This window comes from Phaenicophaeus curvirostris, chromosome 22 (genome assembly GCF_032191515.1).
Source record: "Phaenicophaeus curvirostris isolate KB17595 chromosome 22, BPBGC_Pcur_1.0, whole genome shotgun sequence".
NCBI lineage: Eukaryota > Metazoa > Chordata > Aves > Cuculiformes > Cuculidae > Phaenicophaeus > Phaenicophaeus curvirostris.
Window position 1 is genome coordinate 6,253,157 of NC_091413.1, and position 25,972 is coordinate 6,279,128.

The 25,972-nt window shown below is 50.9% G+C and overlaps 1 protein-coding gene across 2 annotated transcripts; it reads left to right on the forward strand.

Moving 5' to 3' along the window:
* The first annotated feature begins 1,303 nt into the window (after positions 1-1,303).
* CDC42 (cell division cycle 42) lies at positions 1,304-24,541 on the forward strand. 2 transcript variants are annotated; one of them, XM_069874994.1, is made up of 6 exons: positions 1,304-1,417; positions 15,100-15,241; positions 16,595-16,667; positions 17,231-17,340; positions 17,444-17,641; positions 23,173-24,541. In XM_069874994.1, the coding sequence occupies exons 2-6, from the start codon at positions 15,137-15,139 to the stop codon at positions 23,260-23,262; spliced, it is 576 nt and encodes a 191-aa protein (XP_069731095.1). In that variant the 5' UTR covers positions 1,304-1,417; positions 15,100-15,136; the 3' UTR covers positions 23,263-24,541. The 2 variants fall into 2 exon arrangements, with proteins under 2 accessions (XP_069731095.1, XP_069731096.1); XM_069874995.1 differs by lacking the exon at positions 23,173-24,541 and adding an exon at positions 21,797-22,171.
* The last annotated feature ends 1,431 nt before the right edge of the window (positions 24,542-25,972 follow it).

The following is a 25,972-nucleotide window of genomic DNA, read 5'->3' on the forward strand; positions in this document are numbered from 1 at the left end:
ACCTGATGCTCCATACCCCATAACTCCCCGTATCCTGCAGTTCCTCTGGGCGCTGGCAAGGCTTTTTCTTGGATTTGCTCCAAAAATAAAAGAGCAAAACCACTTTGGAGGCAGCTTTGTATGGGGACACACAGAAGGTATCAAGAGGGAAGAGATGGAGGTGGTGGGCTCGTGTTCCTCGGTCCTCTTGGCACCTGGGCCAAGGTGAATTGGAGCCTCCTGCAGAGCTGAGCAGCCATGGAAATGGGTAAGGATGGTGTGGAGGCAGGAGGATGAGCTGGAGCCTCCTGCAGTGCATGCAGCAAGGCTGTTTCTGGGGAAGTGGTGCTCAGTGGAGGATCCTTAAGTCCCTTGAGGCTCACGATTCCATCTGCTCATCTCAGCCTCTACTGAGCTGTTGCCGTTATGGGTTTTTGGTTTGGTGGAGCAAGGATTGCATCCAAAAACCAGCTGGGAATCATAGAATCATAGAATAACCAGGTTGGAAGAGACCCACCGGATCATTGAGTCCAACCATTCCTATCAAAGGAATGGTCAAATGGGAAGGGTCAGCAGGACACGGTGCTGGAAGGTGGAGGAGGTACAGGCCATGAAGTGTTGGTTGACAGCGACTGACCATGAGCCAGCAGAGGCCCAGGTGGCCAAGAAGGCCAAGGGCATCTTGGCTTGGATCAGAAACGGCGTGGCCAGCAGGTCCAGGGAGGTTCTTCTCCCTCTGGACTCGGCACTGGTGAGACCGCTCCTCGAATCCTGGGGTCAGTTCTGGGCCCCTCACCACAAGAAGGATGTTGAGGCTCTGGAGCGAGTCCAGAGAAGAGCAACGAAGCTGGTGAGGGGGCTGGAGAACAAGAGGAGCGTCCGAGAGAGCTGGGGGTGTTTATCCTGGAGAAGAGGAGGCTGAGGGGAGACCTCATTGCTCTCTCCAACTCCCTGAAAGGAGGTTGTGGAGAGCTCAAGCTCCGCCAGGGGAGGGTCAGGCTGGACACTAGGAAAACGTTTTTCCTGGAAAGGGTGATTGGTCCCTGGAAGAGGCTGCCCAGGGAGGGGGTTGAGTCACCTTCCCTGGAGGGTTTAAGGGACGGGTGGACGAGGTGCTGAGGGACATGGGTTAGTGATTGATGGGAATGGTTGGACTCGATGATCCGGTGGGTCCTTCAACCTGGTGACTCTGTGATCCCATCTCTTGCTCCCACTCCCTTTCCCGCTCCCCCCCTCCCCTCTCCCCGCTGGGCGGGGCTTCGAGCCCTCCGTGCCTGCCTCGCTCCTCCCCCGCCCCGTGCGCGATGACGTCAGGCGGCGTGCTCCGTGCGCGATGACGTCAGGCGGCGTGCTCCGTGCGCGATGACGTCAGGCTGCGTGCCCCTGCGCCGCAGCCGAGGAGACCCCGCAGCGCTGCCAACGCCCGGCGGAGGCTGAGGTGAGCGGCGGGTTGGGGGGGGCGGAACGGGGCTGACCGCAGGCACCGGCCTCGGCGGGGAGACCCGGCCCCGGTGCCTGTGGAGGCTGGGGCAGGGTGGGGGGGAGCAGGGCCTGGCGATGAGGGGGACTCGGTTGGGGCTAGGGGTCCGTTGGGGCGCGGGGGCTCGGATGCCGGTGCCTGAGGGCGGGGTGGGTTCGGCCCCCGCCCCGGTGTCTGTGGAGGCGGGGGCTTAGTTAGGCTTGGGGACTCCGGGCCCCGGTGCCCGAGGAGGTGGGGGGGCTATGAAGCTCGGTCCCGGTTCCCGTGGGAGGCGGGGGCTCGGTTGGGGCCCTGGTGCCTGAGGATTCGGGGGGGGGGGGGGTTGGTTGGGGCGGGGGTTCAGGCCCTGGTGCCCCTGTAGAGGGGACTCGGTCCCGGTGCTGAGGTCCCCGTGAAGGCGGGGGCTCGGATGGGGCAGCGGGGTTGGGGCCCGGAGGTCCGGGAGGTTCTGGTCCCGGCGCCCGTGGATGAGGAGGGGCGCCGGGTCCCGGGGCTTGAGGACGAGGGGTCTCGGCCCTCGCCCCGGTGCCCGTTGGGGCGGGGCGGCTCAGTGTCCCGGGGTGGGGGTGGAGGATGGGGATCCAGGCCCCTGTGCCCCGGGGGTCCCAGTCGCTGCGGGGCGGCGGTGCCGGTTCCACAGCGCCTTCTTCCTCCCCCCCTCTTCCTCCCCGGCTTCCCGGGGCGGCTCCGGGGCTCCTCCCCGCCGGGGCACCCCGGGGGCCTCTGGGTTCCCCGGGTCTGGGAACCCTGACTTGTGTGGGGACGCTTGCTCGAAGTGGTGATGATGCTGGGTAAGAGCTTCGAGGGCCGGCGTTGATACCCATTTCTTTTTCTCCTCACAAACCGCCGTGTGTCTGTGCTGCAGCAGCGCCTGCTCAGCTGTATTTAAAGGTCTGGCCCAGCCAGCGGGGCTCTTCAGCAGTGTTTTTGCTTTATAAGCGGGTGGCGATGCTCATGTAGTTGGGAAGCTGCGAGCAGAGCAGCCCACGTTGTGAAATTTGTGCTGAATGAAGGAATTGTGAAATGAGCCCTATGCCTCTTGCCCCGTCCGTGTGGGTCCTGCAGCTGATGGAGCTGGGGCAGCTTTGCTTTGTGACAAAAACCCAGGGAAGACGGGGCCTGGGCGAGGAGGCCATGTTAGATGAGAACTGTGCTCAGGAGTGGTTCCGTCTGGCCATCTGTGATGGGCTTTGTCTCGTGTTCATCTGTGCTGCTCCTCTTGGAAAAGAGGTGTGAGCTCTCTTCATCCGAAGTGTTGGATCGTGGTGCCTCACATGCCTGTTTCTTCAGAAGGGTGTTTAAAACCTGGTTCAGGCTCCTCAAATTGCTGATTGGGACAACTCAGGAAAGCACTTCTCTCTCTCAGCCAGCAAAAGGGGTTTATGCGAAACCAACTTCAGATAGAAAGCCTTTGTGTTCAGCAAATGATATGTGGGGAATCCGTTGTTCTGCTCTGTAAACTGCTCCTCCTTGTTGGAGTGGGATTATGGGGAAGCAGCAGGGGCAGATGCATGTTTGAAACAGGCGTGACAGTCGCGCGTCGTACTGGAATCCAAACATGGGAAGGGTAGGAACGATTCTGTGTGAGAAGTGTTCACTCCTGTGCGTTGGTAACAATGAAGAGAGGGACTTCTAAGCCTTGGCAAGGAATAAAAATGACTGGCGTGCAAGATAAAACATGTTTGCAGTTTGGTAACGTGTTGTAGGCAGAAATTTTAATCATTCAATTTGCATACTTTGAACTCGGTTATTCCTGACCTGCAACTGATGCTCCTCATTCACTATGTGCCCTGCTTTGGGGTTGTTTGTTTGCCTGGAACCAATGGTAACTTCTGGGAAGTTTATGGTGTTTTGACTGTTTAATAGAAAAGATCTGCAAGTCCTGGAGCATTGGGAGTATCGAAAATGGAAGCTGTAGCTCTGCTGGCAGAGCAATAGTAAAGAGCGGTGGAGCCCCTCTGAAGCTCGCAGGGATTTCCCTGCTGAGTGTGCAGCCGTGCTTTTCTTACTTTCTTGTAAATCACACCGCAGGCTGATGTGAAGGGCAGCGTGAAGCTGAGCGCTGGACCTGATGTAAGAGTTCCTTCTGGTTAAACTGCAGCTGCAGCACTAAAATTTCCAAGCCTCGTGTGTGTGGACGGCCAAGCATCTTAATTAAATCTCAACAGCTCTCTGTTACCTTTTGAGCCTCAAAGTTTCTTGTTGTTGCTGGGTTCCAGCCCTGCCCCTCAGAACCTGTACAATAAAGGAATGCACGTAACAGTCGAGGCGTGTGATTCTTTTTACGCTATAGTGAGTGCTCTCTGCTTTTAAATCATCTGAGGGCCTGTGTATCTCAGCCCTCTCCTTCCTCTACCTGCCCTTTGTAGTCTGTCGAGCTCTCACCCTGTTGTAAGGCTTAATCATATGAATTTCAGCACTCTGAGCCTTTGGAGTAAAAGCCTGTAAGGAGGAATTGTAGGGGGTGCTGTTATCCTCACTCTTGAGGCTCTGTGCTTCAGGGAAGAACACCACATTTTTGTGTAGCAGATGGAGGTGCTGCCAAATTAAATGGAAAATTAATTCTTGGTGCTCCAGTAGCAAGAAGCTCTAACTACTTAGCACATCATAGACCTTTGCTTTGGCTTCTGACACCCATTTATGCTCAGTGCAGGTGAACCCCCTTTTTTTTTAGTATTTCATATATGACAAATGAAACAACATTTCGACTAGATGAGCTTTTATACTGAAATTTTAAAGAAATTTGAAGTATGTTTACACTTCTCCAGCCTGTCAGCATTTAACTCGGGGAGCTTCCTCCAAGCATTATTGAAAGTTGCTTCCTCTAGCTAAGGGGCCCATCACAAGGGATTGCTCCTGGAAGTGGCACATGAAACCCTTCCACTGGGGCCTGGCTGAGCAAACTCTCCTGGCTTCGTGGCCGTCTGTGCACAGGGGCTGCTGCTTCGCACAACCCCGGACGTGTCCCTGTGATGGTGTGCAGGTAGGTGACAAAAATGACATCAAGGCAAGGGAGTCCCAGCTTCTGGTGGGGGATCCTTGGGATGGATCCTTGTGATTGTTGTTGGATGGGAGAACTGGGTTTGTTTATCCAGCCCTGAGTGTGCAGCGAACTTAAAATAGCGAGCACAAGCAGCAGGGTTCCAGTGTTGGTGCCATGTTGTTATACTTTACGATCTTCCATTTGAATTTCAGATGGCAACTTCTGTTTTAATGAATTTTATGAAGCTTCAGAGCACTGTTTGGCTGGTTTTCTCCTCAGTAAACCTGCTGACCTTTCCTTGAGATGTGCTGGCTTTCCTTTTAAACAAGTGACACTTTGTAAAGAGAAAACGAAGAGTTAGTTCTGCAAAGCTTTTAAAACCCCCTTGTTCTGTTTAAGCGCCTGTGCTGTGAATTCACCCCATTCCTTTTGAATGTTAAGGTCTAATTCCTGGCATGGGAGCTGTTCTGTGTGCTGTTCCCTGCCCTCTGAAAAACCAACCCGAACCGAAGTAGTGTGGGGGCTTCCTCTGAGCCTTTTCATCTGGAGGGGGTGTGTGGATAGCGGATCATCTGGACAGAGACTTGTGTGCCGGTGATCAGATTGGTGCATGCTGAAAGCAAACTTTGGGAGGATGGAGGCTTTCACTGAGCTAATAGAGTGTCAGAGGAATCTTGAGCTGCATGGTTGAGGCCAGCGGCAGACACACAGCGAGAGAACGGCTGTCACTTGTGGTGCCAGGCTCCCAGCAAGAGCCACGGCTGCTGGAATTGTCTCGGGTTCGAGCAAGCTGGTTTGAATTACTCAGCTCTCAAGTTGAAAGATGCTGTGCTGTGTGTTTGGCCAATGATGAATGTTCTGTTTTGGAACAAAAATGACCCAAATGCTCCTGCAGCTTTGGCTGTAAAGGAAAAAGGTGGCATCGGGCCCTTGATAAGGCGATGTGGCTGTGTGTGTAGCTGGCTGAGGTCACTAACCAGCTGAAGGCAGGAGGGGTGGCCGTGGGAGGGTGGCGTGCTGGGCTGGCTGCAGGCGTACTCTGGTTGTGGTTCACCTTGGTGCATTGAAGCAGTTAGCTCGACTTCAGCGATGTTTATTCTAGTGCTCATGAAATGTTGCTGAGTTAAAGCCTTAGTTCCGCTCTGAAGGATCCTCCTCTTCCATATCTTGGAGTGGGGGCTGGTACTCCTTGAGTATCTTCCGCATCTCTGGTCCTGCTGCCTCAGCCGTGGCGCCGCACGGGGCTTGGCTTCTGCTGGGGTTCCAGCTGCTCTGGTGCCTTCCACTGGTGCGTGCCTGCTGGAAAACCTCTCTCGCTTAAGTCCTGCTGTTAGTGAGCCTTCCAGCTACTTTGTTAGCTTTCATAGGAACACCAAGGTAGTTCAGTGGCTAGGAAAGCTTCCTACTAGCCAAAAATGTGCTTCCAAACAGAGGAACTACCACCAGGGTCTGGTTTTCCTCTGTGAAATGTGGTGGCCGTGGGTATGGGGAGAGAAATCTTGAGGCTGCTGTGCGCCATGAGTCTGTTTGAACAGGAGCTTGGGTACGGCTCGTGGTTTTGAGCGCCGACTGTATGAAAGCAAGCTGATAAAGGTAGGATTTTAATGTGATGTTAAAATACTTGAAAAGGTTACATGGTGCAGTACAACAGATCCTGTGGAGTGTGGAAGTGAAGAGGAATAATGTCAGGTTAAAATGTGTTTGACAGAGAAGGACTCGGAGTAAGCCCACACGTGTCCCACTGCTTCACTGGGATGTGGATGGCTGGGTTTGTCAGTGGAACCTTAACCCAAATGATGACAGAACTTGACAATTTTGCTTTTTTCTGTTGAGTTTGTAATAATGGTGAGAGAGTTTGAGCTGTGCAGTGGGATGGGTCAGCAGCTCTGGCGCTGAGGCGAGCAGAGGTGGGCATGGCTGCACCGCACCAGCCGGGGTGTCTGCAGGGCCTGCTGAGCCCCCCTCTGTTTGACTGGGCTGCAGGGGCAGCTCTTGGTTTGAATTTATGACTAAAATGGGCCAACACGGGTTTCCCCTCCTTTTTTTGAAGTCGTAGAGCTTGACATATGTTACAGGACTGCTGGTAGCTTAGATTGTGGCCTTTAAAATTCCCCCACTCTGCTGCTTCACTTCCCATTTGAGCGTGTCTCTGCTTCACCAGTTTGTTGCGAGGAGCCTTTGCGGAGATGTGAGAAGCTGCCAGTTCTTGCAGAACTAGCAAAAGAAAGCGTCATGAAGTGTAGACAATTCAAGCTGGTCTCAGACAGATGCATTTTGAGAAGAAATCTCTTACTTTTTCGTCTGTAATTCACAGTAACTTGTTTAGAAAGGGGCGCTTCAACACCACAGTGGCGTGTGCGTGCACGCGCTCCCGAGTGGAAGCCTTAGGGATGCTCCAGGATCCCAGTCACCAGCTTTGTTTCAGACAAGGATTCCCATAATCAGAGCAGTTGAGCATTTCAAGCACATCATTGACCTGAGCGCTACAGCGGGTCCATCACGCTGGTGATGGTGATCCTGTCTCTCTTCACTCAGCTTGTTTCTGTGGGTCTGCAGCGTGGAGGCCTGCTGGCTACAGATGTGGAGCTTTACTCCAGTTCTTGTGTTTGCCCTGGCACCAGCTTAGCACAACAAGGCTTTTCTTGGCTGTGTGTCTTGTGTGTGGCCAGCAGGACGAGGGAGGGGATTCTACTCTTTTCTCGTAAGACCCCACCTGGAGTCTTGTGTCCAGTTCTGGAGTCCTCAGCACAGGAAGGACATGGAGCTGTTGAAGCAAGGCCAGAGGAGGCCACGGAGATAATTCGAGGGCTGGAGCATCTCCTGTACAAGGACAGACTGAGAGTTGGGGTTGTTCACCCTGGAGAACGGAAGGCTGTGAGGAGACCTTAGAGCAGCTTCTGATATGGAAAGGGGCTTCAGGGAAGCTGGGAATGGGCTGTTCATAAGGGCAAAGAATGATAGGGTGAGGGGGAATGGCTTTAAATTGGAAGGGGGAAGATTTAGACTAGATGTAAGGAAGAAATTCTTCGTGATGAAGGTGGGGAGGCCCTGGCCCAGGTTGCACAGCATAGTGGTGGCTGCCCCATCCCTAGTTCAAGGCCAGGTTGGATGGGGCTTGGAGCCCCTGATCCAGTGGGAGGTGTCCCTGCCCCTGACAGGGGGATGGAACAGGATGGGCTTTGATCTCCCTTCTGAGCCAAAGCATCCTGTGACTCTGTGATAACGAGACACCTTCCACACAAACCAAATAGCAGCACTCTTCTGGGATGGTTCTGCCTTGTGGAGAGCAAGTTCTGAGGCAGCATTTAAAGGAATGTCTGCACTGTTAGTGGCAGTTAAAAAACCCCAAGCAGTGCTTACGAAGAAAGATGTCTTTGTCAGGATCCTGAACTGATGTGGTACAGTATTTTCTCAAGTCGGTCCCTTCTGCTCTGCAGGCTTTGCTTTGGACTTGGTGATTGCTGGGTTTGGGTTCTTAGGGAGCATAGCTGCTGTGTAAGCAGGCAGTTCAACAGCCTTTAAGGTCTATTTAAGAAACTGAACACCCTGGCCTTATGCTCAGCTTGGCCCCCTTGGGAGCAGATGCGCTTGTGGATGGAGCTGATGTACCTGCAGTCTGAGCCGTGGGCAGGACAGTTGAGTTAAAGCATAATACGTGCTTTTAAACTTCATTTACCCCATGGGTAGCGTGGAAGTGGTGACTGTGTTTAGTTGTGGGGCAAGATCATGATGCAGGAGATTCTTAGTAATCTTCAGGGTGGGCTTTGGGCTGGAGGATGTGGGTAATGCCTGTAAATGGCTGCTGTGCACCTGCAGAGGAGAGCACTGGCCATGGGAATCCTGCTTGGGAAACCAGTTTTGCCTTCTGTGTCTGCCTGTCTTCTTGGAGTGCGGCTTCTGTGGGTGTTTTGCATCGTAGGTTTGTGGCACTATCAGTGTGCCAAGAGGTCCAAGGTCTCTAAACTGACAACTGAACTTGTGTGGTCTTTTCATTAGTGGTTTGCAATCTTTACGGAGAACTGGTGTTGTGTGTGGCGATTCCTGTGATGGGAGCGTTCGTTGTGCTGGGTTTGTAACACCAGAATGCGACTGGTACCTCCTCCATTGAGTTCTGATGGGCATCTCTGGTCAGGGAGGCCTGATTGCTTAGATCATAGGAGCTGGATATTGCTTTGGTGGCCCTGATTTGGGAGACTGATGGCTTTGGAAAGCAAGGGGAGAGGTCCAGAGGGACTCAACAGGCTGGATCCATGGCTGAGGCTGATTGCATGAGGTTGGACAAGGGTGCAGCACTCCAGGCTTGCAGAGGAGTGGCTGGAAAGCTGTATGGGGAGCAGGACCTGGGGGTGTTGGTTGACTGGCTGAACTTGAGCCAGCAGTGGTCCAGGTGGCCAAGAAGATCAACGGCATCTTGGCTTGGATCAGCTATGGTGTGGCCAGCAGTAGGGAAGGTTTTGTCCCCCTGCACTTGGCACTGGTGAGGCTGCACCTCAAATCCTGGATTCAGTGTTGGATCCCTCACTCCAAGAAGGACATTGGGATGCTGAAGCCTGTCCAGAGAAGGGGAGTGGAGCTGGGGAAGGGTTTGAAGCTCAAACCTCATGAGGAGTGGCTGAGGGGGCTGGGTTTGTTCAGCCTGGAGAAAGGGAGTCTGAAGGGGAGACCTCATTGCTCTCTACAACTGCCTGAAAGAAGGTTGTAGTGAGGTGGGGTTTGGTCTCTTCTCCCTGGTAGCCAGTGACAAGGCAATGGCCTCAAGATGCACTAGGGGAGATTTAGATTGGCTATCAGGAGGAATTTCTTTACTGAAAGGGTTCTTGGGCACTGGCAGAGGCTGCCCAGGGAGTCCCCATCCTGGGAGAGGTTTAAAAGATGAGTAGATCTCATACTTAGGACATGGTCTGGTGGCGGTCTTAAACAGGTCTGGATCAATGGTTGGACTCGAGGATCTTAAAGGTCTTCTCCAACAGAAACCATTCTGTCATTCTGTGAAAAGTCTTGGTTTGTAGTAGGGGTGGAGGAGGTGGCAGACAGTGAGGCCCATGCAATGGATGTGATTAATCTGGGAACAAATTATCAAATACAAATACTTTGTAGAAATGTGTGGGTTTTGTAAGATTGGAAATGACATTCATGTGGAAGCATAGAAGTGGTTAACAGAGATGAGCACAAGTGAAATGCTGTGAATGTTGTTTCTTTCACTGTGGACTCCTGAGTGCTCTGACCCCACAGATAACCTGTCTACTGTAAAATGACATGGTTTAGGGCAAAAAAACCTCTGTGGTCTTAGTGTTTGGGGCTGTGCTTGTCATCTTGCAGCATGGAACGGGCTTTCCAGCAGGGTCAGGAAGCTGTGGTGGGCTCGTTAAGCCTCGATCCATGAGTTAATGGCGTGTGCTGCAGAGCGTCCTGAAATGGTTCTTGGCCATGGGCTGCAGCCGCTTGCAGGAAGCTGCCAGGAGCCGGTACCTGTGATGAAATGGCAGCAGTTTCAGTCCCGCCTGAAAGAGGAAGCTGCGGGGCTGCCGAGGCTCCGCAGGAAGCTGGTGCCGGATGTGTAGACAGATTTGACAGCTCCGTTTCCTCTGGCTGGGAGAATGTACGCGTTTTAACCTGAAAACAGACTTCAGCAGCTTAAAAATAAGAAGAATCTTAATGAGCTTGAAGGCTTGTGGCTTCTACTTCAAATTGCAGGTACAGCAAGAGTGAAGGCAAGACTGCAGATTCTGACCTCTTGGTGCAAAGATCCACAAAATCTCTCTTAATTCTTCCCAGCCTGGAATAAACCACAGCTACTCTGATTTACGGGCAGTTTTTAAACGGCTCCATAGTGACACTGCATTTAATGTGACTAAGATGGGAATGTCAGGCTGGCACAGGAGGGGTTGTGGCCCTTGGTGTCGAGTGCCTTTGGGACAGCATTCCTTGCAACTTGTGCTTTAAAGTGGGAATGTGCTATAGGCACCGTGGATTTCTTCAGCCTTTGTGATCTGTCAGAGTCTCCAGGTCTGCGAACAGGCCTGTGAGGAGGCAGCACAGCATTCCAGCTGTTCTTCGCACTGGAGAGGATTTTTTGTCTGCACAGCATCCCATGGAGGCTGTAGTTAGTCTTTCAATGCTTCCTTCTGTGCTCTTTGGGTAAATCCGAAATGCAGATCAGTGTCTGTCTTAGAGGCCTAACTGAGCTGTAAAGCAAAACTCTGACATGGGCTGTTCAGCCTGGAACAGGGACATCTGATGGCCTTGGCAAAGCTTCCAAGGCTTTGTAATCCACAGTTCCCAGGATTCTGTATCCTAGTTTTCCAGGATACTTTTAGAGTTCTGTGCAGTCCTGATGGTGTGATCGAGTGTAAATCCCCCAAAATTACAAGTATGATCAGATAATGTGGACTGTACTGAGACATTTATGGTTTTTACAGTGCAGAGAGCTGTGAGAAGTTTATATCAGTTCAGAGCTGGGGCCAGGGGGGCTTAAGAGGGCTTTTGATCCTGTTGAACAGAACAGAGTCGCATTGCCTGGCATCACATTCCCATCTATTGGCTGCCCTCTCTGGGCTTGGCTAGGTGGCTCATGATTGCATGGCTCAAAATCCACTCCCTGCTCTCCGACTGGGATGACTTCTACACTTTCAGTTCCCTCAGATATTTAAAGCTGTGTTTTCTGGCCGCTCTCTCTGTACTGTGTACGTCGTCTTCCTGTCCTTCAGCTGCTTCCGAGGGGAACAAACCCATTCCCTTGTCTGGGCTTTGCTTCTTCCTGCCTCAGCATTGCCCTCTGGGAGGGATTGTTTTCCAGTTGTATCTCAGATTGGACTGAATCACTTCTCAACCACAGTCAGTGATGTCTGTGTCTAAAGTTTTCCCTATGGAAGAGTGGATCCCAGGATGGTGCATCCCAGCTCCCTCAAACCAAACTCTCAGCTGTGTCTGTGGGTCTCTTCAAAGTGGAGAACAAAGGAGCTTATCCAGCTGATCAAGAAGGCTGCCTAATCCAAGTAAAACAACTTCTTTAACAGTTCCACTTTCCTGCCGGTGAGACTGGGTAGGCCTGTGCTTGAGACTCTAAATCTGTTTAAAACTCAGGCCGTCTGATTTCAGTATTTAAAGGTAAAGTTCTATTTCTGTACCTGAAGATGAGCTTGAACATGGTTTGCTCCTTTAAAGGCTTGTTTGGGAGGATTGGGTTTAAACAACAGTGAGAGAGACATGGGTGTCCCTTGGTCCACAAATGCCTTCCAGTGGCTGTTTCAGTGTTTTCATGGTGAATTTTGTTGATGTGTCCCTTTAGAAAGGATAAAAGAACCACCCTGCCCTGCTCAGACTTTTCCAGGCCCCTGTTGTGCAGTTCGGGCTCTGCCTTGTGCTCCAGGGCAGGGCTTTGGGGTGTTTGCGCTCTGTTCTGTTCCTGCTGCTAGAAAACCTCAAGGATGGGATCAGCCACTAGGAAAAGGCAGTTTTGAGTTCGGAGCCTTTGCCTCGCGCTCACCCCTAGTGCAGGGTGGTCTGGGGCTCAGGGACTTTAAGGGTCATTGGGCACTGGAACAGGCTGCCCAGGGAGGTGATTGAGTCCCCTTCCCTGGAGGTGTTTAAGGCACAGGTGGATGAGGTGCTAAGGGACATGGTTTAGTGTTTAATAGGAATGGTTGGACTCGATGATCCGGTGGGTCTCTTCCAACCTGGTTGTTCTATGATTCTATGACACCCAGCTCTGCTTGAGGAGTGAGTTGGAGGTGCAGGGTGGGAGTAGGCAGGGCTTCTGTGGGAAGTGCTCTGAATTTAAGCTGCAGGGGCTCTCTGAGAGCTGTAGTGTAGGTAAAGCTGATCGTTTGCTGGGAGAGTTGGACTGTACGGGAGTAACGCAGTCTGTGTGGGAGGAGTGTGTACAGCGTGTGCTCCACCTTCACTGGAAGCTTTGACCTGAGCCCCTGCGGAGCACAGCAGATTCTTTCCCAGCACTGGCATGGGGACCTAGTGGTGGGCCAGAACAGCGTGGAAGCCTTGGAGGTGGAAGCACAGTCCTGTGACTTGATGCACGTTCTGGTTCGTCTCATTGCTTGCTTGATGCCCTCTGGAGCACCGAGTTTTAAAAAGGAATGCTAAACACAGCCATTCTGTTTTTCACAAAGGCACAGGTGAGCTTTCCTTGTCCGAGTGCATGTGCAGAACGCTCAGATTTGGAGTTACTCAGTTTGGGATGTTGCAATGCATGGGAAGGGCTTCAGAGCATGGACTTGCCTGTAGTCTGCTCCACAGGTTCTGGAAAGGCTGTCTGGAAGCAGTGGTGTAACCTGCACGTTATGGGTAAACAAGGAAATAGGAATCTGCTTGCAGGAGGTGGAGCAGGCAGGGAGGGGAGGAACATGGAGAGGAGGTGGTGTCCACAGGGACGTGGTGGGAAGTGAGATGAGATTTGCGTGAGGCTGTGAGCTTGGAGCTGGGTGGGCTTGGCACTGGGGGGCAAGCAAGCACAGCCAGAGCCGGGGTTTTGGAGTCTTGGGTGGGCAGCGCAATGAATTCCAGCTGGAACTGGAAAAGCATCCAGCGGGTGGCTGGGAAACCCAGTGTGGAGAGTTGTTCTGTACTGCGTTTATTGGCTCTGAAGGGAGTTCACGAAGGCTGCTGCCTGTGCTTTGCAGTGACAAAAGGCAGATGACGCTGCCTGACTGCACAGAGGGGGCTGGCCAAAGCAGTGAGGCTTGCCAGTAACTGAGGTGCTCGTTCTGGTTGGAGTGTGCTTGAGTTGGATAGCAAGGCCTCTTTTGATGTGTTTTCCTCTTAAAATCTACTTAACGAGTGACTCATCCCTTCCCACCTTTGCTTTGAGATTGAAGCCTCTGTTAACGTGGGGCTGGGCTGCTCAGTACCATTGCCTGCTTGCTTTCTGGTGGATTTTTTTAATCCTAAATGTGATGTTTCCTTTCTGACTGGTGTCACCAGCACGTTGAGATGGAACTACAGCAGCGCCTCAGCAGCTGGGGCAATAGTGGCTGGTATCAGTGGGATTTAAACGATTAGGCTGACCTGGACACAGAAACCGTCATTTGAAATGGAAACAATTGCTTTGTCCTTCGGGGTAAACATGTTTGTGTTAGGGCTGCAATTCAGAGCTTTCTGTGGTGTTAATGCATCTGCAGGAGGGAATGGAGCTGGGGAAGGGTCTGGAAATCAGGGGTTCTGGGAATGGCTGAGTGCCCTGTGGCTGTTTAACCTGGAGAAGAGGAGGCTGAGGGGAGACCTCATCACTCTCTGCAGCTCCTGGAAAGGAGGTTGTGGTGAGGTGGGTGCTGGTCTCTTCTCCCATGTAACAAGTGATAAGATTCAAGGACATGGCCTCAAATTGCAGCAGGGGAGTCTTGGATTGGAGATTAGGGAAAATATCTTCACTGAAAGGTAGTGAAGCCCTGGCAGAGGCTGCCCAGGGCAGTGGTTGAGTCTGCGTCCCTGAAGAGGTTCAAAAACCACGCGGCTGTGGCACTTGGGGGTATGGATTAGCAAGCACGGTGGGGCTGGGCTGATGGTTGGACTGGATGAGCTGAGAGGTTGTTTTCAACCTTAATCATTCTGTGATTCTTCATATTAACTGCATATGGATCTGTCTGTGGCTTGTGGGAACAGCAGGGATTAATATTCCCCTACCAGGGCTGATTTGGGGAACTTTTGAGGGTGTTCATTCTGAGGGCAGCTGGCCTTGCCTACAGCTTTGAGCTACCAATGCAAGGTTTATTATGAGTTGCTAGCTCCATGTGTGGATGAATGGTGAAGGATCTGGTGTCTTTCTAATTTAAGTGATATATTAACGAAGGGCAGCTCTGCCTGGCACTGGAGGAACCTGTCTGGTGTTTGCAGGAGGTATTGATGGCAAATATTGATTTGAGTCACGTGCTAAAGTCTGTGCTGGGACAGAGCTGAAGTAGCAGGGTCCCTCATGGTTGTGTTGTGCCTGGAGAGCAGTGGGGTGGCTCTCTGGGACTCTGGTGCCCCACTGGGCTGTTCAGTGCTGTTACCCGCTTCAAAGTATGTTCTCAGCAGTGCCTTTAACCAAAAGAGTGGGGACTGTGCTTGGGCTTTAAAAAGGATAAAGGGAGGAGGAATTAATCATGTTTATTTGTCTGTACTTGCTTATATTTTTCCCATAAACTGGCTTCAGAGCTCACACTGCTGTGTTTCCTGCTGAGCTCTGTGCTGAAGGTCTCTTGCAAGGCTTGTGTTGCCCAGCAGCTGCCAAGGCCCACTTGGCATTTGGTGCATCGAAGGCTGGGTACTTCCATGCATTAAAAACAGTCTGTAAAGGCCTTAAGACCCTTTTTCCTTACTTGTAGGTAAAAATCACACTGGATTTATTTAGTCCTTCATGCCAGGGTAGGAAAGTGACCCTGCCAAGCATTGTCGTGGGTGCTGTTTGTTGATGATATGTGGTGGGAGGGGCCTGGCTGCAGGGAGGAGGTGTTTGCATGTATGAAAATGAGCAGTTTCCTCTCTTGGGAGAGCGAATCTGTCTGCTCATCTGGGGACATCTCCTCTGAATCTACCTGCTCATCTGGGGACATCTTGCTCTCGGCTCCTGCAAGTGCCGTCAGTGCTTTGGGATCCATCAGTGACATGTTCTGCTATCGAGTAACAATGAGAAACCTCTAAATGTGTGTGTCTTTTCTTTCAGGTTCTCTTTGGAGTCGCTGTTCTCGTAGCCTTCAGCCATGCAGACGATCAAGTGTGTAGTTGTGGGCGATGGCGCTGTTGGTAAAACCTGTCTCTTAATTTCTTACACAACAAATAAATTCCCATCGGAATACGTACCAACGGTAAGTGGCAGAACGGCTCCAGTTATTCTTTGGGCACAAGGTGGGAGGGCAGCAAGAGTTTCCTTCCTAACCTTTGTGGCCTGCGTGCCTTGATTCTTGTTCTTACGCCCTGCTTCCCTGTTGGAGGCTGAAGGACATGCCATGGGAGAGCAGTGGCCGGTGTTTGCTGCACTGCTGCTGTCTCTGCATTATCTGGCGGTGCTGGGATGCCTTTCCCATGTCCGGTTCCTGCTGCCTGAGAGCTCTCCAAGATCTGGGATTCTCTGTTGATACCACCAGCTGGATTCTGGGAACAAGGTTCTTTGCTGTTGTCAGGACTGAGCGAGAAGTTGGTAGCAGAATGCCCGCTGAGCTCTTGCCACAGCTTCGTCTTTAGTGGTGTTAGTGCTGTGTATTGCTGGAACGGTCTGAGTACAGGTGACGTTTGCTGATGCTCAGTTTTGTTGTGCAGTGACCTATAGAGAGTGGCTTGGTGTTTCTCTCATGCTTGGCCGAGGTCAGGTTTGGCTCTAGACAATACAGTCTCATTCAAGTTGTACTTCTAAACATTTACCAACTCTGTGTGGTCCTGGACTACTAGAGAATCATAGAATAACCAGGTTGGAAGAGACCCGCCGGATCATCAAGAATTTGTGTGGCACTGTGGGAAATCTCTTTGCAGTCACAGGCAAGAGCTGTTGCAGGTGTTATGCTCAGTGGCTTTTTACCCTGTTGCCTGCACTGGTATCTCTGTGCTCTGGGTACCTCGTGAAAACAGCACCTGCATCTCTGTTCCAAACTGAGTTGAGCCCCTCACTACAAATAGGACTGTGTCCAGAGAAGGGGAATGGAGCTGGGGAAGGGTCTGGAGAACAAGGGTTATGAGAGCTGGCTGAGGGACTTGGGGTTGTTTAGCCCAGAGAAGAGGAGGCTGAGGGGAGACCTCATTGCTCTCTGCAGCTCCTGGAAAGGAGGTTGTGGTGAGGTGGGTGTTGGTCTCTTCTCCCAGATGTCAGGCGATAGGATGAGAGGGAATGGCCTCAAGTTGTGCCAGGTCAGGTTTAGATTGGACATCAGGAAAAATTTCTTCACCAAAAGGGTTCTTGGGCACTGGCAGGGGCTGCCCAGGGAGGTGGTGGAGTCACCATCCCTGGAGGAGTTTAAAAGCCAGGCAGATGAGGTGCTCAGGGATGCTTTAGTAGTGGACTCTATCTCAAAGGTCTTTTCCAACTAAAGGATTCTGTGATCTCTGTCAGCCCCTGTAAGCCCCATGGCTTCTGCTCTCCTATGCAGACGCATCTTGTACAGATTGGAACAGGTTGATGGTTTGAACCTTGGTGTATTCACCTCCTTTAAATGTGTTTCTCTTCACAGGTTTTCGACAACTATGCTGTAACAGTGATGATTGGAGGAGAGCCTTACACCCTAGGCCTCTTTGACACCGCAGGTGAGAGATCGACTGCTTGTGCCCCTGTAACTGCTCAGGGTTTGGTTGATGTTGAATGTGGAGACACACAGCTGATTCCTTTTCTAAACTGTTCTTGTGAAAGCGAAAACTCTTCCTTATTTTTTCATTCCTGAGCTCTGGGGAATTGCTAGATTGAATTTATTTAAACAAAATCCCAATCAACCAAACCAAGAAGCCCTTCCACTTCTATTAGAGCCGTTTTAATTTGTGACACAGCAGTCCTCTCCTTCTGCTTCTTGTTACAATTGAGGAAAGTCTTACGCAGTCTGAAGGTGTTTGATATAAGAATGTATTCCAGTGAGCTCCCATTGAGTGCCCAGCTCGCCTGTGACTTTAAGCAGCTCTTTGTTACGTAGCAACTGAATGAATTCTGGATTTGTAAACTCAGATCCCAGTGTTTGGGTTCAGGGCATGTGTATTTGCTTAAGAGCTGGGATTAGTCACAGTAATGCTATTGTGCTGGAATATGTGTCCTAACCACCCATAAAGAGCTGTGTTCCATCATCTGGGTCTAATCCTGTGTTAATTTTCTCCTCCTCCAGGTCAGGAAGACTATGATAGATTACGACCCCTCAGCTACCCGCAGACAGATGTCTTTCTGGTCTGTTTTTCAGTGGTGTCTCCTTCTTCATTTGAAAATGTGAAAGAAAAGGTTGGTTGAACTTTGCTCAGACGGGAGCTGCTGCAGTGATTTTGGACGTGTTGGGAGTTATTTTGGTTGCTTAGTTGACAAATCTTGTGTCTTTTCTCTTTAGTGGGTACCTGAAATCACTCACCACTGTCCAAAGACTCCTTTCCTGCTTGTTGGGACCCAGATTGATCTAAGAGATGATCCTTCAACAATTGAGAAACTTGCCAAGAACAAGCAGAAGCCCATAACTCCAGAGACGGCTGAAAAACTGGCCCGGGACCTGAAGGCCGTCAAATACGTGGAGTGCTCTGCGCTTACGCAGGTAAGAGATGGTCTTTGACCAGTTTTGATTGTTTACATTCCATACTTCTTTCAGTTATGGGGAAAACCGGCTCAATATGGATGTAGAAGGGTATAAGCTCTGCTTCTTCTGTCGACACTGTGGCTTTCTTTGTCCTGCTGTTCTGAAGTGCAAGGAGTTGGCAGTGGCACAAAGAATGGGGCTGTGAAGATGAGCTGTAGCGCAGAGGGGTGATGGAGGAGGATGCGTTTGCTTTTGGGTTGGAGGAGAAAGCTACTGCAAACCTCAAAGGTGTATTGTGAAGAGGGTTAGGACACAGAATGCAGCTCATTGCTGAGGAGAGCAGGCAGAGAAAAACCTCTCGGAAAAGGCAGTTCTGGGGCCTGTGGGGCTGGAAGCCTTTGGAGTCGAGAGTTGCTTCCTCTTCCTGTGTTGCTGTGGTGAGCTGTTTCCTGTGCCTGCCTTGAGATGGAAGCAATGTTGAAACAGAAAATAACAATGAAATAGTTCCTCAGACGTAAACATGGTGATGTGGGGTGAACTGACTGATGAGCATGAGTCTAAAGCCAACTAATCCATCTGATTTGAGGTCAGGGAACCCAATTATCCTTTCCCTTTAAGTCAGGAATACTCATTGGGCTGGGACCCACTGGCTTGCTGGTGCCTTGCCTTGACCTTGGAGGCCCTGGGAACTTAATCTTGTGTTCCTACTTTATGGAATTGACTACAACTCTTTTAACAATTTCCTTAGTGCCACTGTGTCCCTCCTGATAGACATGGACCGAGGGGTGCACAGTGTCGAGTCCTCACTCCTATCAGTTCTGCTGTGCTTCTTCTCAAGTACCTTGCATACAAAGCTTTGTCGCTGAACTCTGTGAAGCCTGAAGTTCTGCTCATCTTGCACCTTTTGCCCAGATTCCATGTTAACTCTTCCATTTGATATGCTGAGGATTCTTTGTAACAAAGCTTTGCCTGAGTGTCTGCTGAGAAGAGGCCCTGGAATTGTGCCGGACACTGAGGCACATTCCCTGAATCCTGGGAATCCCTGATCAAGAGGTGGTCTCGGCTGCCCTTCCTTGCTGCCCACACACAAGCTGAGGGTTCTTTGTGCTTAGTCTGTAGTTCTTAGATCCATTTTAGATGATGTGTGGTGCATGGCAAATGCTGCTGCTGACTCGGCTGTAGAACCTTTTAGCAGGTTAAATACCTACCAGGGTTTTGTCCCGGATCTCTCACCAAGAGCCTTTCCTCTGTAGGTTTATACTCGCCCTGTTTAGTGTGCTCAGATTGCATGAAAGCACTTAGAATTCCCTGAGTGAGAGTTGTTACGATTAAACATGTCAGTGTTTATCCACTTTTTCTGTTTCCAGATAGACTAAGCTGTATCTGTTGCAGAGAACAGCTTTGTGCCCTTGGAAGCTCAGCCTGAATTCCTTCCAGAGCTCTAGTGCTTTGTACCCATGGATGGTTTTAAGAGTCAGGAATAACCTGGAAAGAGGGCTCGGAAGCCCTGTGACCTGAAGACCAGTCGGTTTGCATCTGCTCTGTTCTTCTTTTCTTTGTTGTTGACTACCCCCGTGCCCCAAACACCTTTTTCCTCTGTCAGTAACAGCTGCCCACAGAAAGGTGGATCATCTGCAGGGGTGGTTTGAACTTCCCGGCAGCGATCCAGCTGGCACTTGCTAAACATGGGGGTGGCTGGTTGTCCTGGCTGGGAAGGCTGTTTTCCTGCCTGCAAGGCTGTGCTGTAGTAGCCGATTTCCACTGAACTGAGGCTCTTCTGGGAAGTTCAGACTCTTTTTGCTTCAGCTTCTGTCTCTGCACTCTGGCTCTGGAGTGTACAATGTGTTTTTTTTTTTTTTACTTTCCAACAATTAGTTGGAAATGACTTTGACAGCACAGTATCATGAAATCCTGGAGCCAGAGCATGCTTTTCTTTTCCTGGAAAGAAGAATTTTTTTTTTCTGTGGAAGTGTCCATGTTCTGAAAGTACTGGGTGAGCCGTAAGGGGCTGAGTCTGAGCCTTTCCTGTAAGGATGGAATATCTGCTCCTCCCTGAGTCTGGATGGCTCCGCAGTGCCAAGGAATCTGTTCTGTCCCTTTTCCTCAGGCTGGGGAATCCCTTTTGTGTAATGAAGGCGCTTCCAGTGTGTGTCTGCAACTCCCAAAACTGCTGTAAAAGTGGAGGGCGCTCACAGGAAAGGGCAACTGATACGGATTACAACTAAAATCTCTATTGCTTCTGTTGCTTTTGGGAGTTAAATGTCTGAGTGGACTCTGAAGCTCAGTGCTTGTGCCTGACACAACAGGGAACTTTACAAGGGAAAAAGCACAGAATTCAATGCTGGGCTGACAGTTCTGCTCGCAGTTGTAAAGTGTCTTAAACTGGATGTGAACAGAGAGGGTAAAGGCAGCCTGAGCTCAGCCTGTTCCCCAGGGCAGCACAGGAGCCAGATTGCTTTATCTGCACTGCGGAGGCCGTGTGCCAGTGGTACCGAACCCCACTCCCTTTGTGGGCTTCCTCTCGTGTCACTCTGGCCCTTTTCCACAACCGTTTTGTCCCTGTCCTGTTATTCCCTCCTCTTCTGTCATCCCAGTTTTTTGCTAGGTCCTTCAAAGCAAATCCCGTTCTCTTGAACGAATGAATTTCTTCTGCGCAATAGGAGAAGAGAAGAGAAGTCCCCGTGCAGGAGAATTAAGGAAGCGTGTATTCCTAGCTCTTGCCCTGCCTGGTTCTTTATCTGACAGCATGTAATTGAGTTTATACCACAGCCTTGTTCTCCCAGAGAAGGAAAATCTCATTAGCACTCAGGCTTCATACAAGCATTCGTTATTTGAGGTCTGTATTTTCTGGCAGCCTCGGCTGCAACTCATTTAAAACAAAAGTCACTGGGGAGGCTGTGCAGAGCGATCGCACATGGGGATTCCCTTCACTTCTGCTCTTTCAAGTATGATCTCGCGTGTAACGTGATGGACTTGAACACTTCCAGATGGAATTGCCTTAGAGATCTCCCATGTCTGTGCTTCAGGAAAACAAGATTAAAGCCCTTCTGAAAGGGGTGTATCCAATCTGACCTGTGAGGGAGAAACCAGCTACATCTGAACAATGTAAAATAAAACAGGGCTTCATTCTGCAAAGACTGCAGTTGTTTACAGGGACTGAACAAGCTTTGCTGTTTCTCTGTGCTGGGGATGAAACAGTTCTTGGAGGTTTCTGAAGCTCATGACAGTAGATTTAGGCGAGTCCAGTTAGCTCAACCAGAGCCAGGTTTCCCTGCTGGTGTGCACGGTGACTTGGCAGAGCCATGCAGGAATGGGAGCTGCAGCATTCCCGTTCTGCTTACAGCAAATGCAGCGTATGCCTTGTGCTCTGGTGTAACCCCTGCCGCTCTGTGACTGCCTGTCTGGTGTTGGATCTGGGTTATCCCTGTCCTAACACCATTCCTGTCTCCCTGTGGTTGTACTTGCTTTGGGGACTGAACTGAATAACTGAAACGTGCTGTCTCCATGCTGGCTCTGGGTGTCAAACAGCAGCCCTGGTATGGTGTGGCATCGCTGCTTGGAGACAGATAGCCAGCATCTGAGGATGCCAGTGGCACTGTTTCCATCCCACACCCCGCTTTCGCGGCCATCTGGAGTCCTTCAGTTATTCAGGGGCTGAATTCACGAAGCAGAGGGGGTTGTTGGAGCCTTTGCTCTGGACTCGCTGCCACCAGCTGGGAGCTGTGAGTCTGTGCCTCTGAGGTGCTTGCTCCTCCCCAGCCGGTGATGACAAAAGGTTTCCCTGACCTTTTGGACCCCTGTGGTGTGGGGTGAGCTGCTCTCCACTCTGTTTATCCCCCAGAAACTCCCATGTGTGCATCCGCACTTCAGAGGAAACCACCGCCCCGTGTGCAGCCCTTCCCACCCCCTGTTCCCTGTGTGTTTGCCGTTGCCCTCCTGCGTGTTTGGTTTGTCTAATGTGGTCCCTCCCGTGCTCGTGCTCTGTCTCCGACACTGACTTCTGGGCCATCCGAATGAGGTTTCCTCCTGGGATCTACTTTGTTTTGCAAAGTAGATATGGTCACTGAGTCTGTGAGTTCAGCCTGCTCTATCCTGACTGCTCTTTGTATCTGCTTGTTTTTCTCTAACCCTCTAACCTGGCTGCTGTTTTCTCTCCTCCCCTCTGTCTTGTAGAGAGGTCTGAAGAATGTGTTTGATGAGGCTATCCTAGCTGCCCTCGAGCCTCCGGAAACTCAGCCCAAAAGGAAGTGCTGTATATTCTAAACTTTCTCCTTCCCCTCTTGCTGCTGCTTCCTCTGTCCCACTGCTGTAGAAACCTGGTTAAAACTGAATAAACCCACCTTGACTGAAAGCTGTTGTGTCTGCTTCCCATCCCAGAGCAACCTCTGTATTGGCTCCTGGACTGAAAACAATCCCTTTAGCCAAACCTTGTGACCGTGGAACATGAACTGGACTCGCTTAACTCTCTGCTGCTTGGGTTGCCAGATGTGGGTAGCGTTATAATTCAGGCTATTGTGGGAAAGGGTCTGGGTACATCAGCGTTTAAAAGAAAGATCAAAAGAATAAGACGTGATGTTTGATCTTCCCAACACCGGAAGAACCGTTGGGTGTGTGTTCGATTCCTCTTTGTGACTCTGTTAACTGTATCTGCATGACCAAGTACGCGAGACGGTGCCGCTGTAATGTGAGGGTTCCTGGTTCTCCTTTGTGCAGTGAGAAGTTGTGCTGTTGCTGTCGCTTTGGCTGTCTGTGCTGTGGTGGAGTATTTGTCGGTCCTGGGGGGAAGAAAATATCGATGTACTTGCTACTGCTTTCTGAACTGTTAACCCGCTTTCACTAACATGGTAGAGCTCTTCATTTCAACACTAGATCCTTAGAGCCTGTTTCTGTAAGATGTAAAGCTGCTGCTTACGATCATGCTTCTGATTTTTATTGTTTTAAGGAGAAAACATCAATTGTAGCTTGTCTTTCAATTTTGAAATTAAAAGTCGCCGTTGTTTGTATCAGTGACTGATGGAGCTTTATTCCGGTGTGCACCTCCTGGCCGCAGTCTCTCACCTCACGCCGCCTACGGCACCTGCTTCGTCCTCCTCTGACACCGCGTGCGGCCGCTGGGCCTTACCTGCCTGCTTCTACCGCTGGGTGGTGGGGCCGGGAGCCAAACCGGAGCGTGTGCTGCCCTGGTTCATCCCTGCATGCCTGCCTTGTCCCCCCCAGCACCCAGGCCAAGCATTTCCCTCGGAATGCAGCGCCTTCTGCTTTGCCGTTCGCATGTGGGGTGTGTTGGTGGCCAACTAACCGTACAGGTTGCCTTCAGGAAGCGACTCTGAGACGCGTGTCCTGCTTCTCGTGGAATCCACTGCTCCTGAAGGATCCCCGCTCCCATTCGGACAATCCAAAAGAACCGCTAACACGGCAGCGCGGCTGGGGCTCTGGGCGCTGCGGCTGGCAAACCTCGCCTCGCCGGTGGAGGGGTTTGTGGCTCTCGGTGGGGTTTGTGTGAACACTCAGAAATCAGCCTGCCCCTCTCTCTCTTTGCCCCTTTCCAGAAAGGCCTAAAGAATGTATTTGACGAAGCGATATTGGCTGCCCTGGAGCCTCCGGAGCCGAAGAAGACTCGCAGGTGTGTGCTGCTATGAGCGTCCCTCCAGAGCCCCTTCCGCAGAGCTGGTGTTTGATGTCGTACTAAAAGCAATGTTTAAATCAAACTAAAGATACCAATTTTAAGATTTGTTTTTGCAATAATGACGAACACCCTGCACTCCCGTCTGCCCACACGGCCCCTGTGTGAGATGAGAATGTTAGTGTCTTCCCCGATGCCCCCAGTTCAGTTAAACTAGTTAATTTTGAGTAATTATGTCTTACCAGGAAACACTGATCAGTACTAGGTTTTTATTTTGTTTACTGTTTCTAATGTTTTGGTTTAAAATCCAGGCATGCTTGTGCTGACTTTTCTGTAACAGACTAATTCCAAGCTGGTTTACTGCAGCCTTGGCCCTCGCACCAGTCTGGCCAGACTGGGTTCTGGTTTCCAGAGCTGCTGGGGCTGCTCTGAGCCAGCCGGCAGCCTGGGTGTGGGCAAAACCAGCACAGAGACAAACAGAGGCAAAGAAAACATCCTCACCTGGTGCTCCTCTAAGAAGGAGCATGCAAAAGCGATCAGCGTCTCCTCTGAAGTTGCCTTGTATCTCTTCCCCTGGCTTTCCACCGTGCAGGTCAGAAATTCCTGCCCCATCCTCTAAATTATGAAGCCTTAGAAACAGGAGAATCCTTTTCTCTGGGTGCACCATCTGACTTGAAATGAGCTTGCCAGTCTCTTCCTTCATCTTGGCAGCAGAAGCTGTTGTCACGCAGTGGAGGCAAGTGAAGCACACCCGACTTGAGTCGGTGGGCTGTGAACAAATCCATCTTCTGCCAGTCCTTAATCATTAGAGATACGTTCACAGTGAGGAGCACCTATGCTGCTGTTTGGATGCTCTGAAAGGACCCGGTGCACGTTAGGATGAGTTCTGGAGCTGGTGCTGGTGGTGCATCCCTTGCTGGATGGCCGGTAGGGGTGGAAAGACCAACCTGTGTCCGTGGGAGCCGCGGGGAGGGGTTCTGGTGGTGATTGAGGCACCACACAGGGCCCAGGGAAGGGAATCCCCTTCTTGTAAGTCACCCTGCAGCGTGGGATGGGCTTGTGCCTGTGGAGAGCTGGGGATGGGGCCTTCCTGGAGCTGACGGCAGCGTCGGAGGGGTTGTACCAAAACCAGAGTTTGGCTTGCAAATTCAAAGTTTTTTAAGACTTAATCTTCTCCACCTTCCAAAATTCCAATTCCTTGTAGACTCATTAGTGTCAAACCAATGCTTTTCCGTGTCTAAGTTCTTTGTATATGCATTCTTTTCAGATGTATTAAACATAAAGTATCTTCACAAGCCTGCCTGTGGGTAGTTATTTCCCTTGTCCTCCTTCTGAGGGTGAAGGACCCGCTTTGCTCCTTGCAAGTTTGAGTCTTTCCTCGATGCTTAGTCCTGTTGGTTCCCATCTTCCCTCATCTCTCCTGGTTGGGTGCTGCTGATCTTTGCTGCAGAGCCTTTTCAGGGTTGCGTATGACAGCAGAGAGGGCACAGTGGTTCCTAACGAAGGGAATGATCCATGTGCCTGTTCCCCAATATTAGATATTGGCTTGTGGCACTTTTGGGCTCCGGCATCTCCCCTGCTGAGGTTCTGTGGAAGTTCCCTGTTCACGGGCAGAAAGCAGAAACTGCAAAGGGACAAACAATGTCCTACCTGTCTCCCTCCCCAAAATGCACTGGATTTATTACCCCTTGCTGTTAATTCTCTGAAGAAACAGAGAAGTCTTACATGGGTGATGCGTACTTAATTACTAAACCACATTCCCAAGAGCCTTATTAAAGGTCACTTAAGAAGCTGACTTGTGGGTGCTGTGATCCAAAAGCTCAGTTAAAATGTGTGCTCTTCATTTTTTGTAGTACTCAGCGCTACTGTTCCACAGTGCAGTTCAGTTTTTGATCACTGTCTTCAGTGAGAGGATGGGGTCTGTGGGTACTGGGCTTCTCTCAAACAGGGAGGGAGACGAAGCAGAGATGTTTAATGCTTTCTTCGCCTCACTCTTCAACACTGATGATGGTCTTGGGGGTGGAGGACATCGACTGCAAGCAGTAAACTCCCAACCACCCTGAACTTGGGTGGGATTTGCTGCTCTAGCTGCATCCCTGTAAGGCCTGATGGGGTTCATCTGAGGGTACTTAAAGAGCTAGCTGAGCTCAGAACGAAGCATCTCTCAATGATTTTCCAGTGCTCTTGGGAATCTGGAGAGGTACCAGTTGACTGGAAGCTGGCAAATGCGGTCTCTGTCTTCAAGAAGGGCAGCAGGGATGAGCCTGGTAGCTCCAGGCCTGTCGGTGTCATTCCAATGCCTGGGAAGATCATGGAGAAGATTCATAGAATCATAGAATTACCAGGTTGGAAAAGACCCATCGGATCATCAACTCCAACCATAATTGATTCTTCTGGGAGCCACTGAAAACCACCTAAAAGACAACACAGTCCTTAGTCCCTGCCAGCACAGGGTCACAAGGGGAGGGTCCTGCCTGACAAACTCATTCCTCTCTCTGAGAACATCACCCAGCCAGCTGAGCAAGGGCAGCTGGGTGGTGGAACCTTTTTGGATTTCAGCAGAGCTCTCCATCCTGTCTCTCACAGCATCCTCCTGAACTAAGCGTACAGCACCCAGCTGGACAAACACACGATGCGATGGGTGAGCACTTGGCTGAGAGGCTGGGCTCTACATTTCACTGTAAATAGGGTCACATTGGGGTGGTGACAGCCCCTAGTGGGGTTAG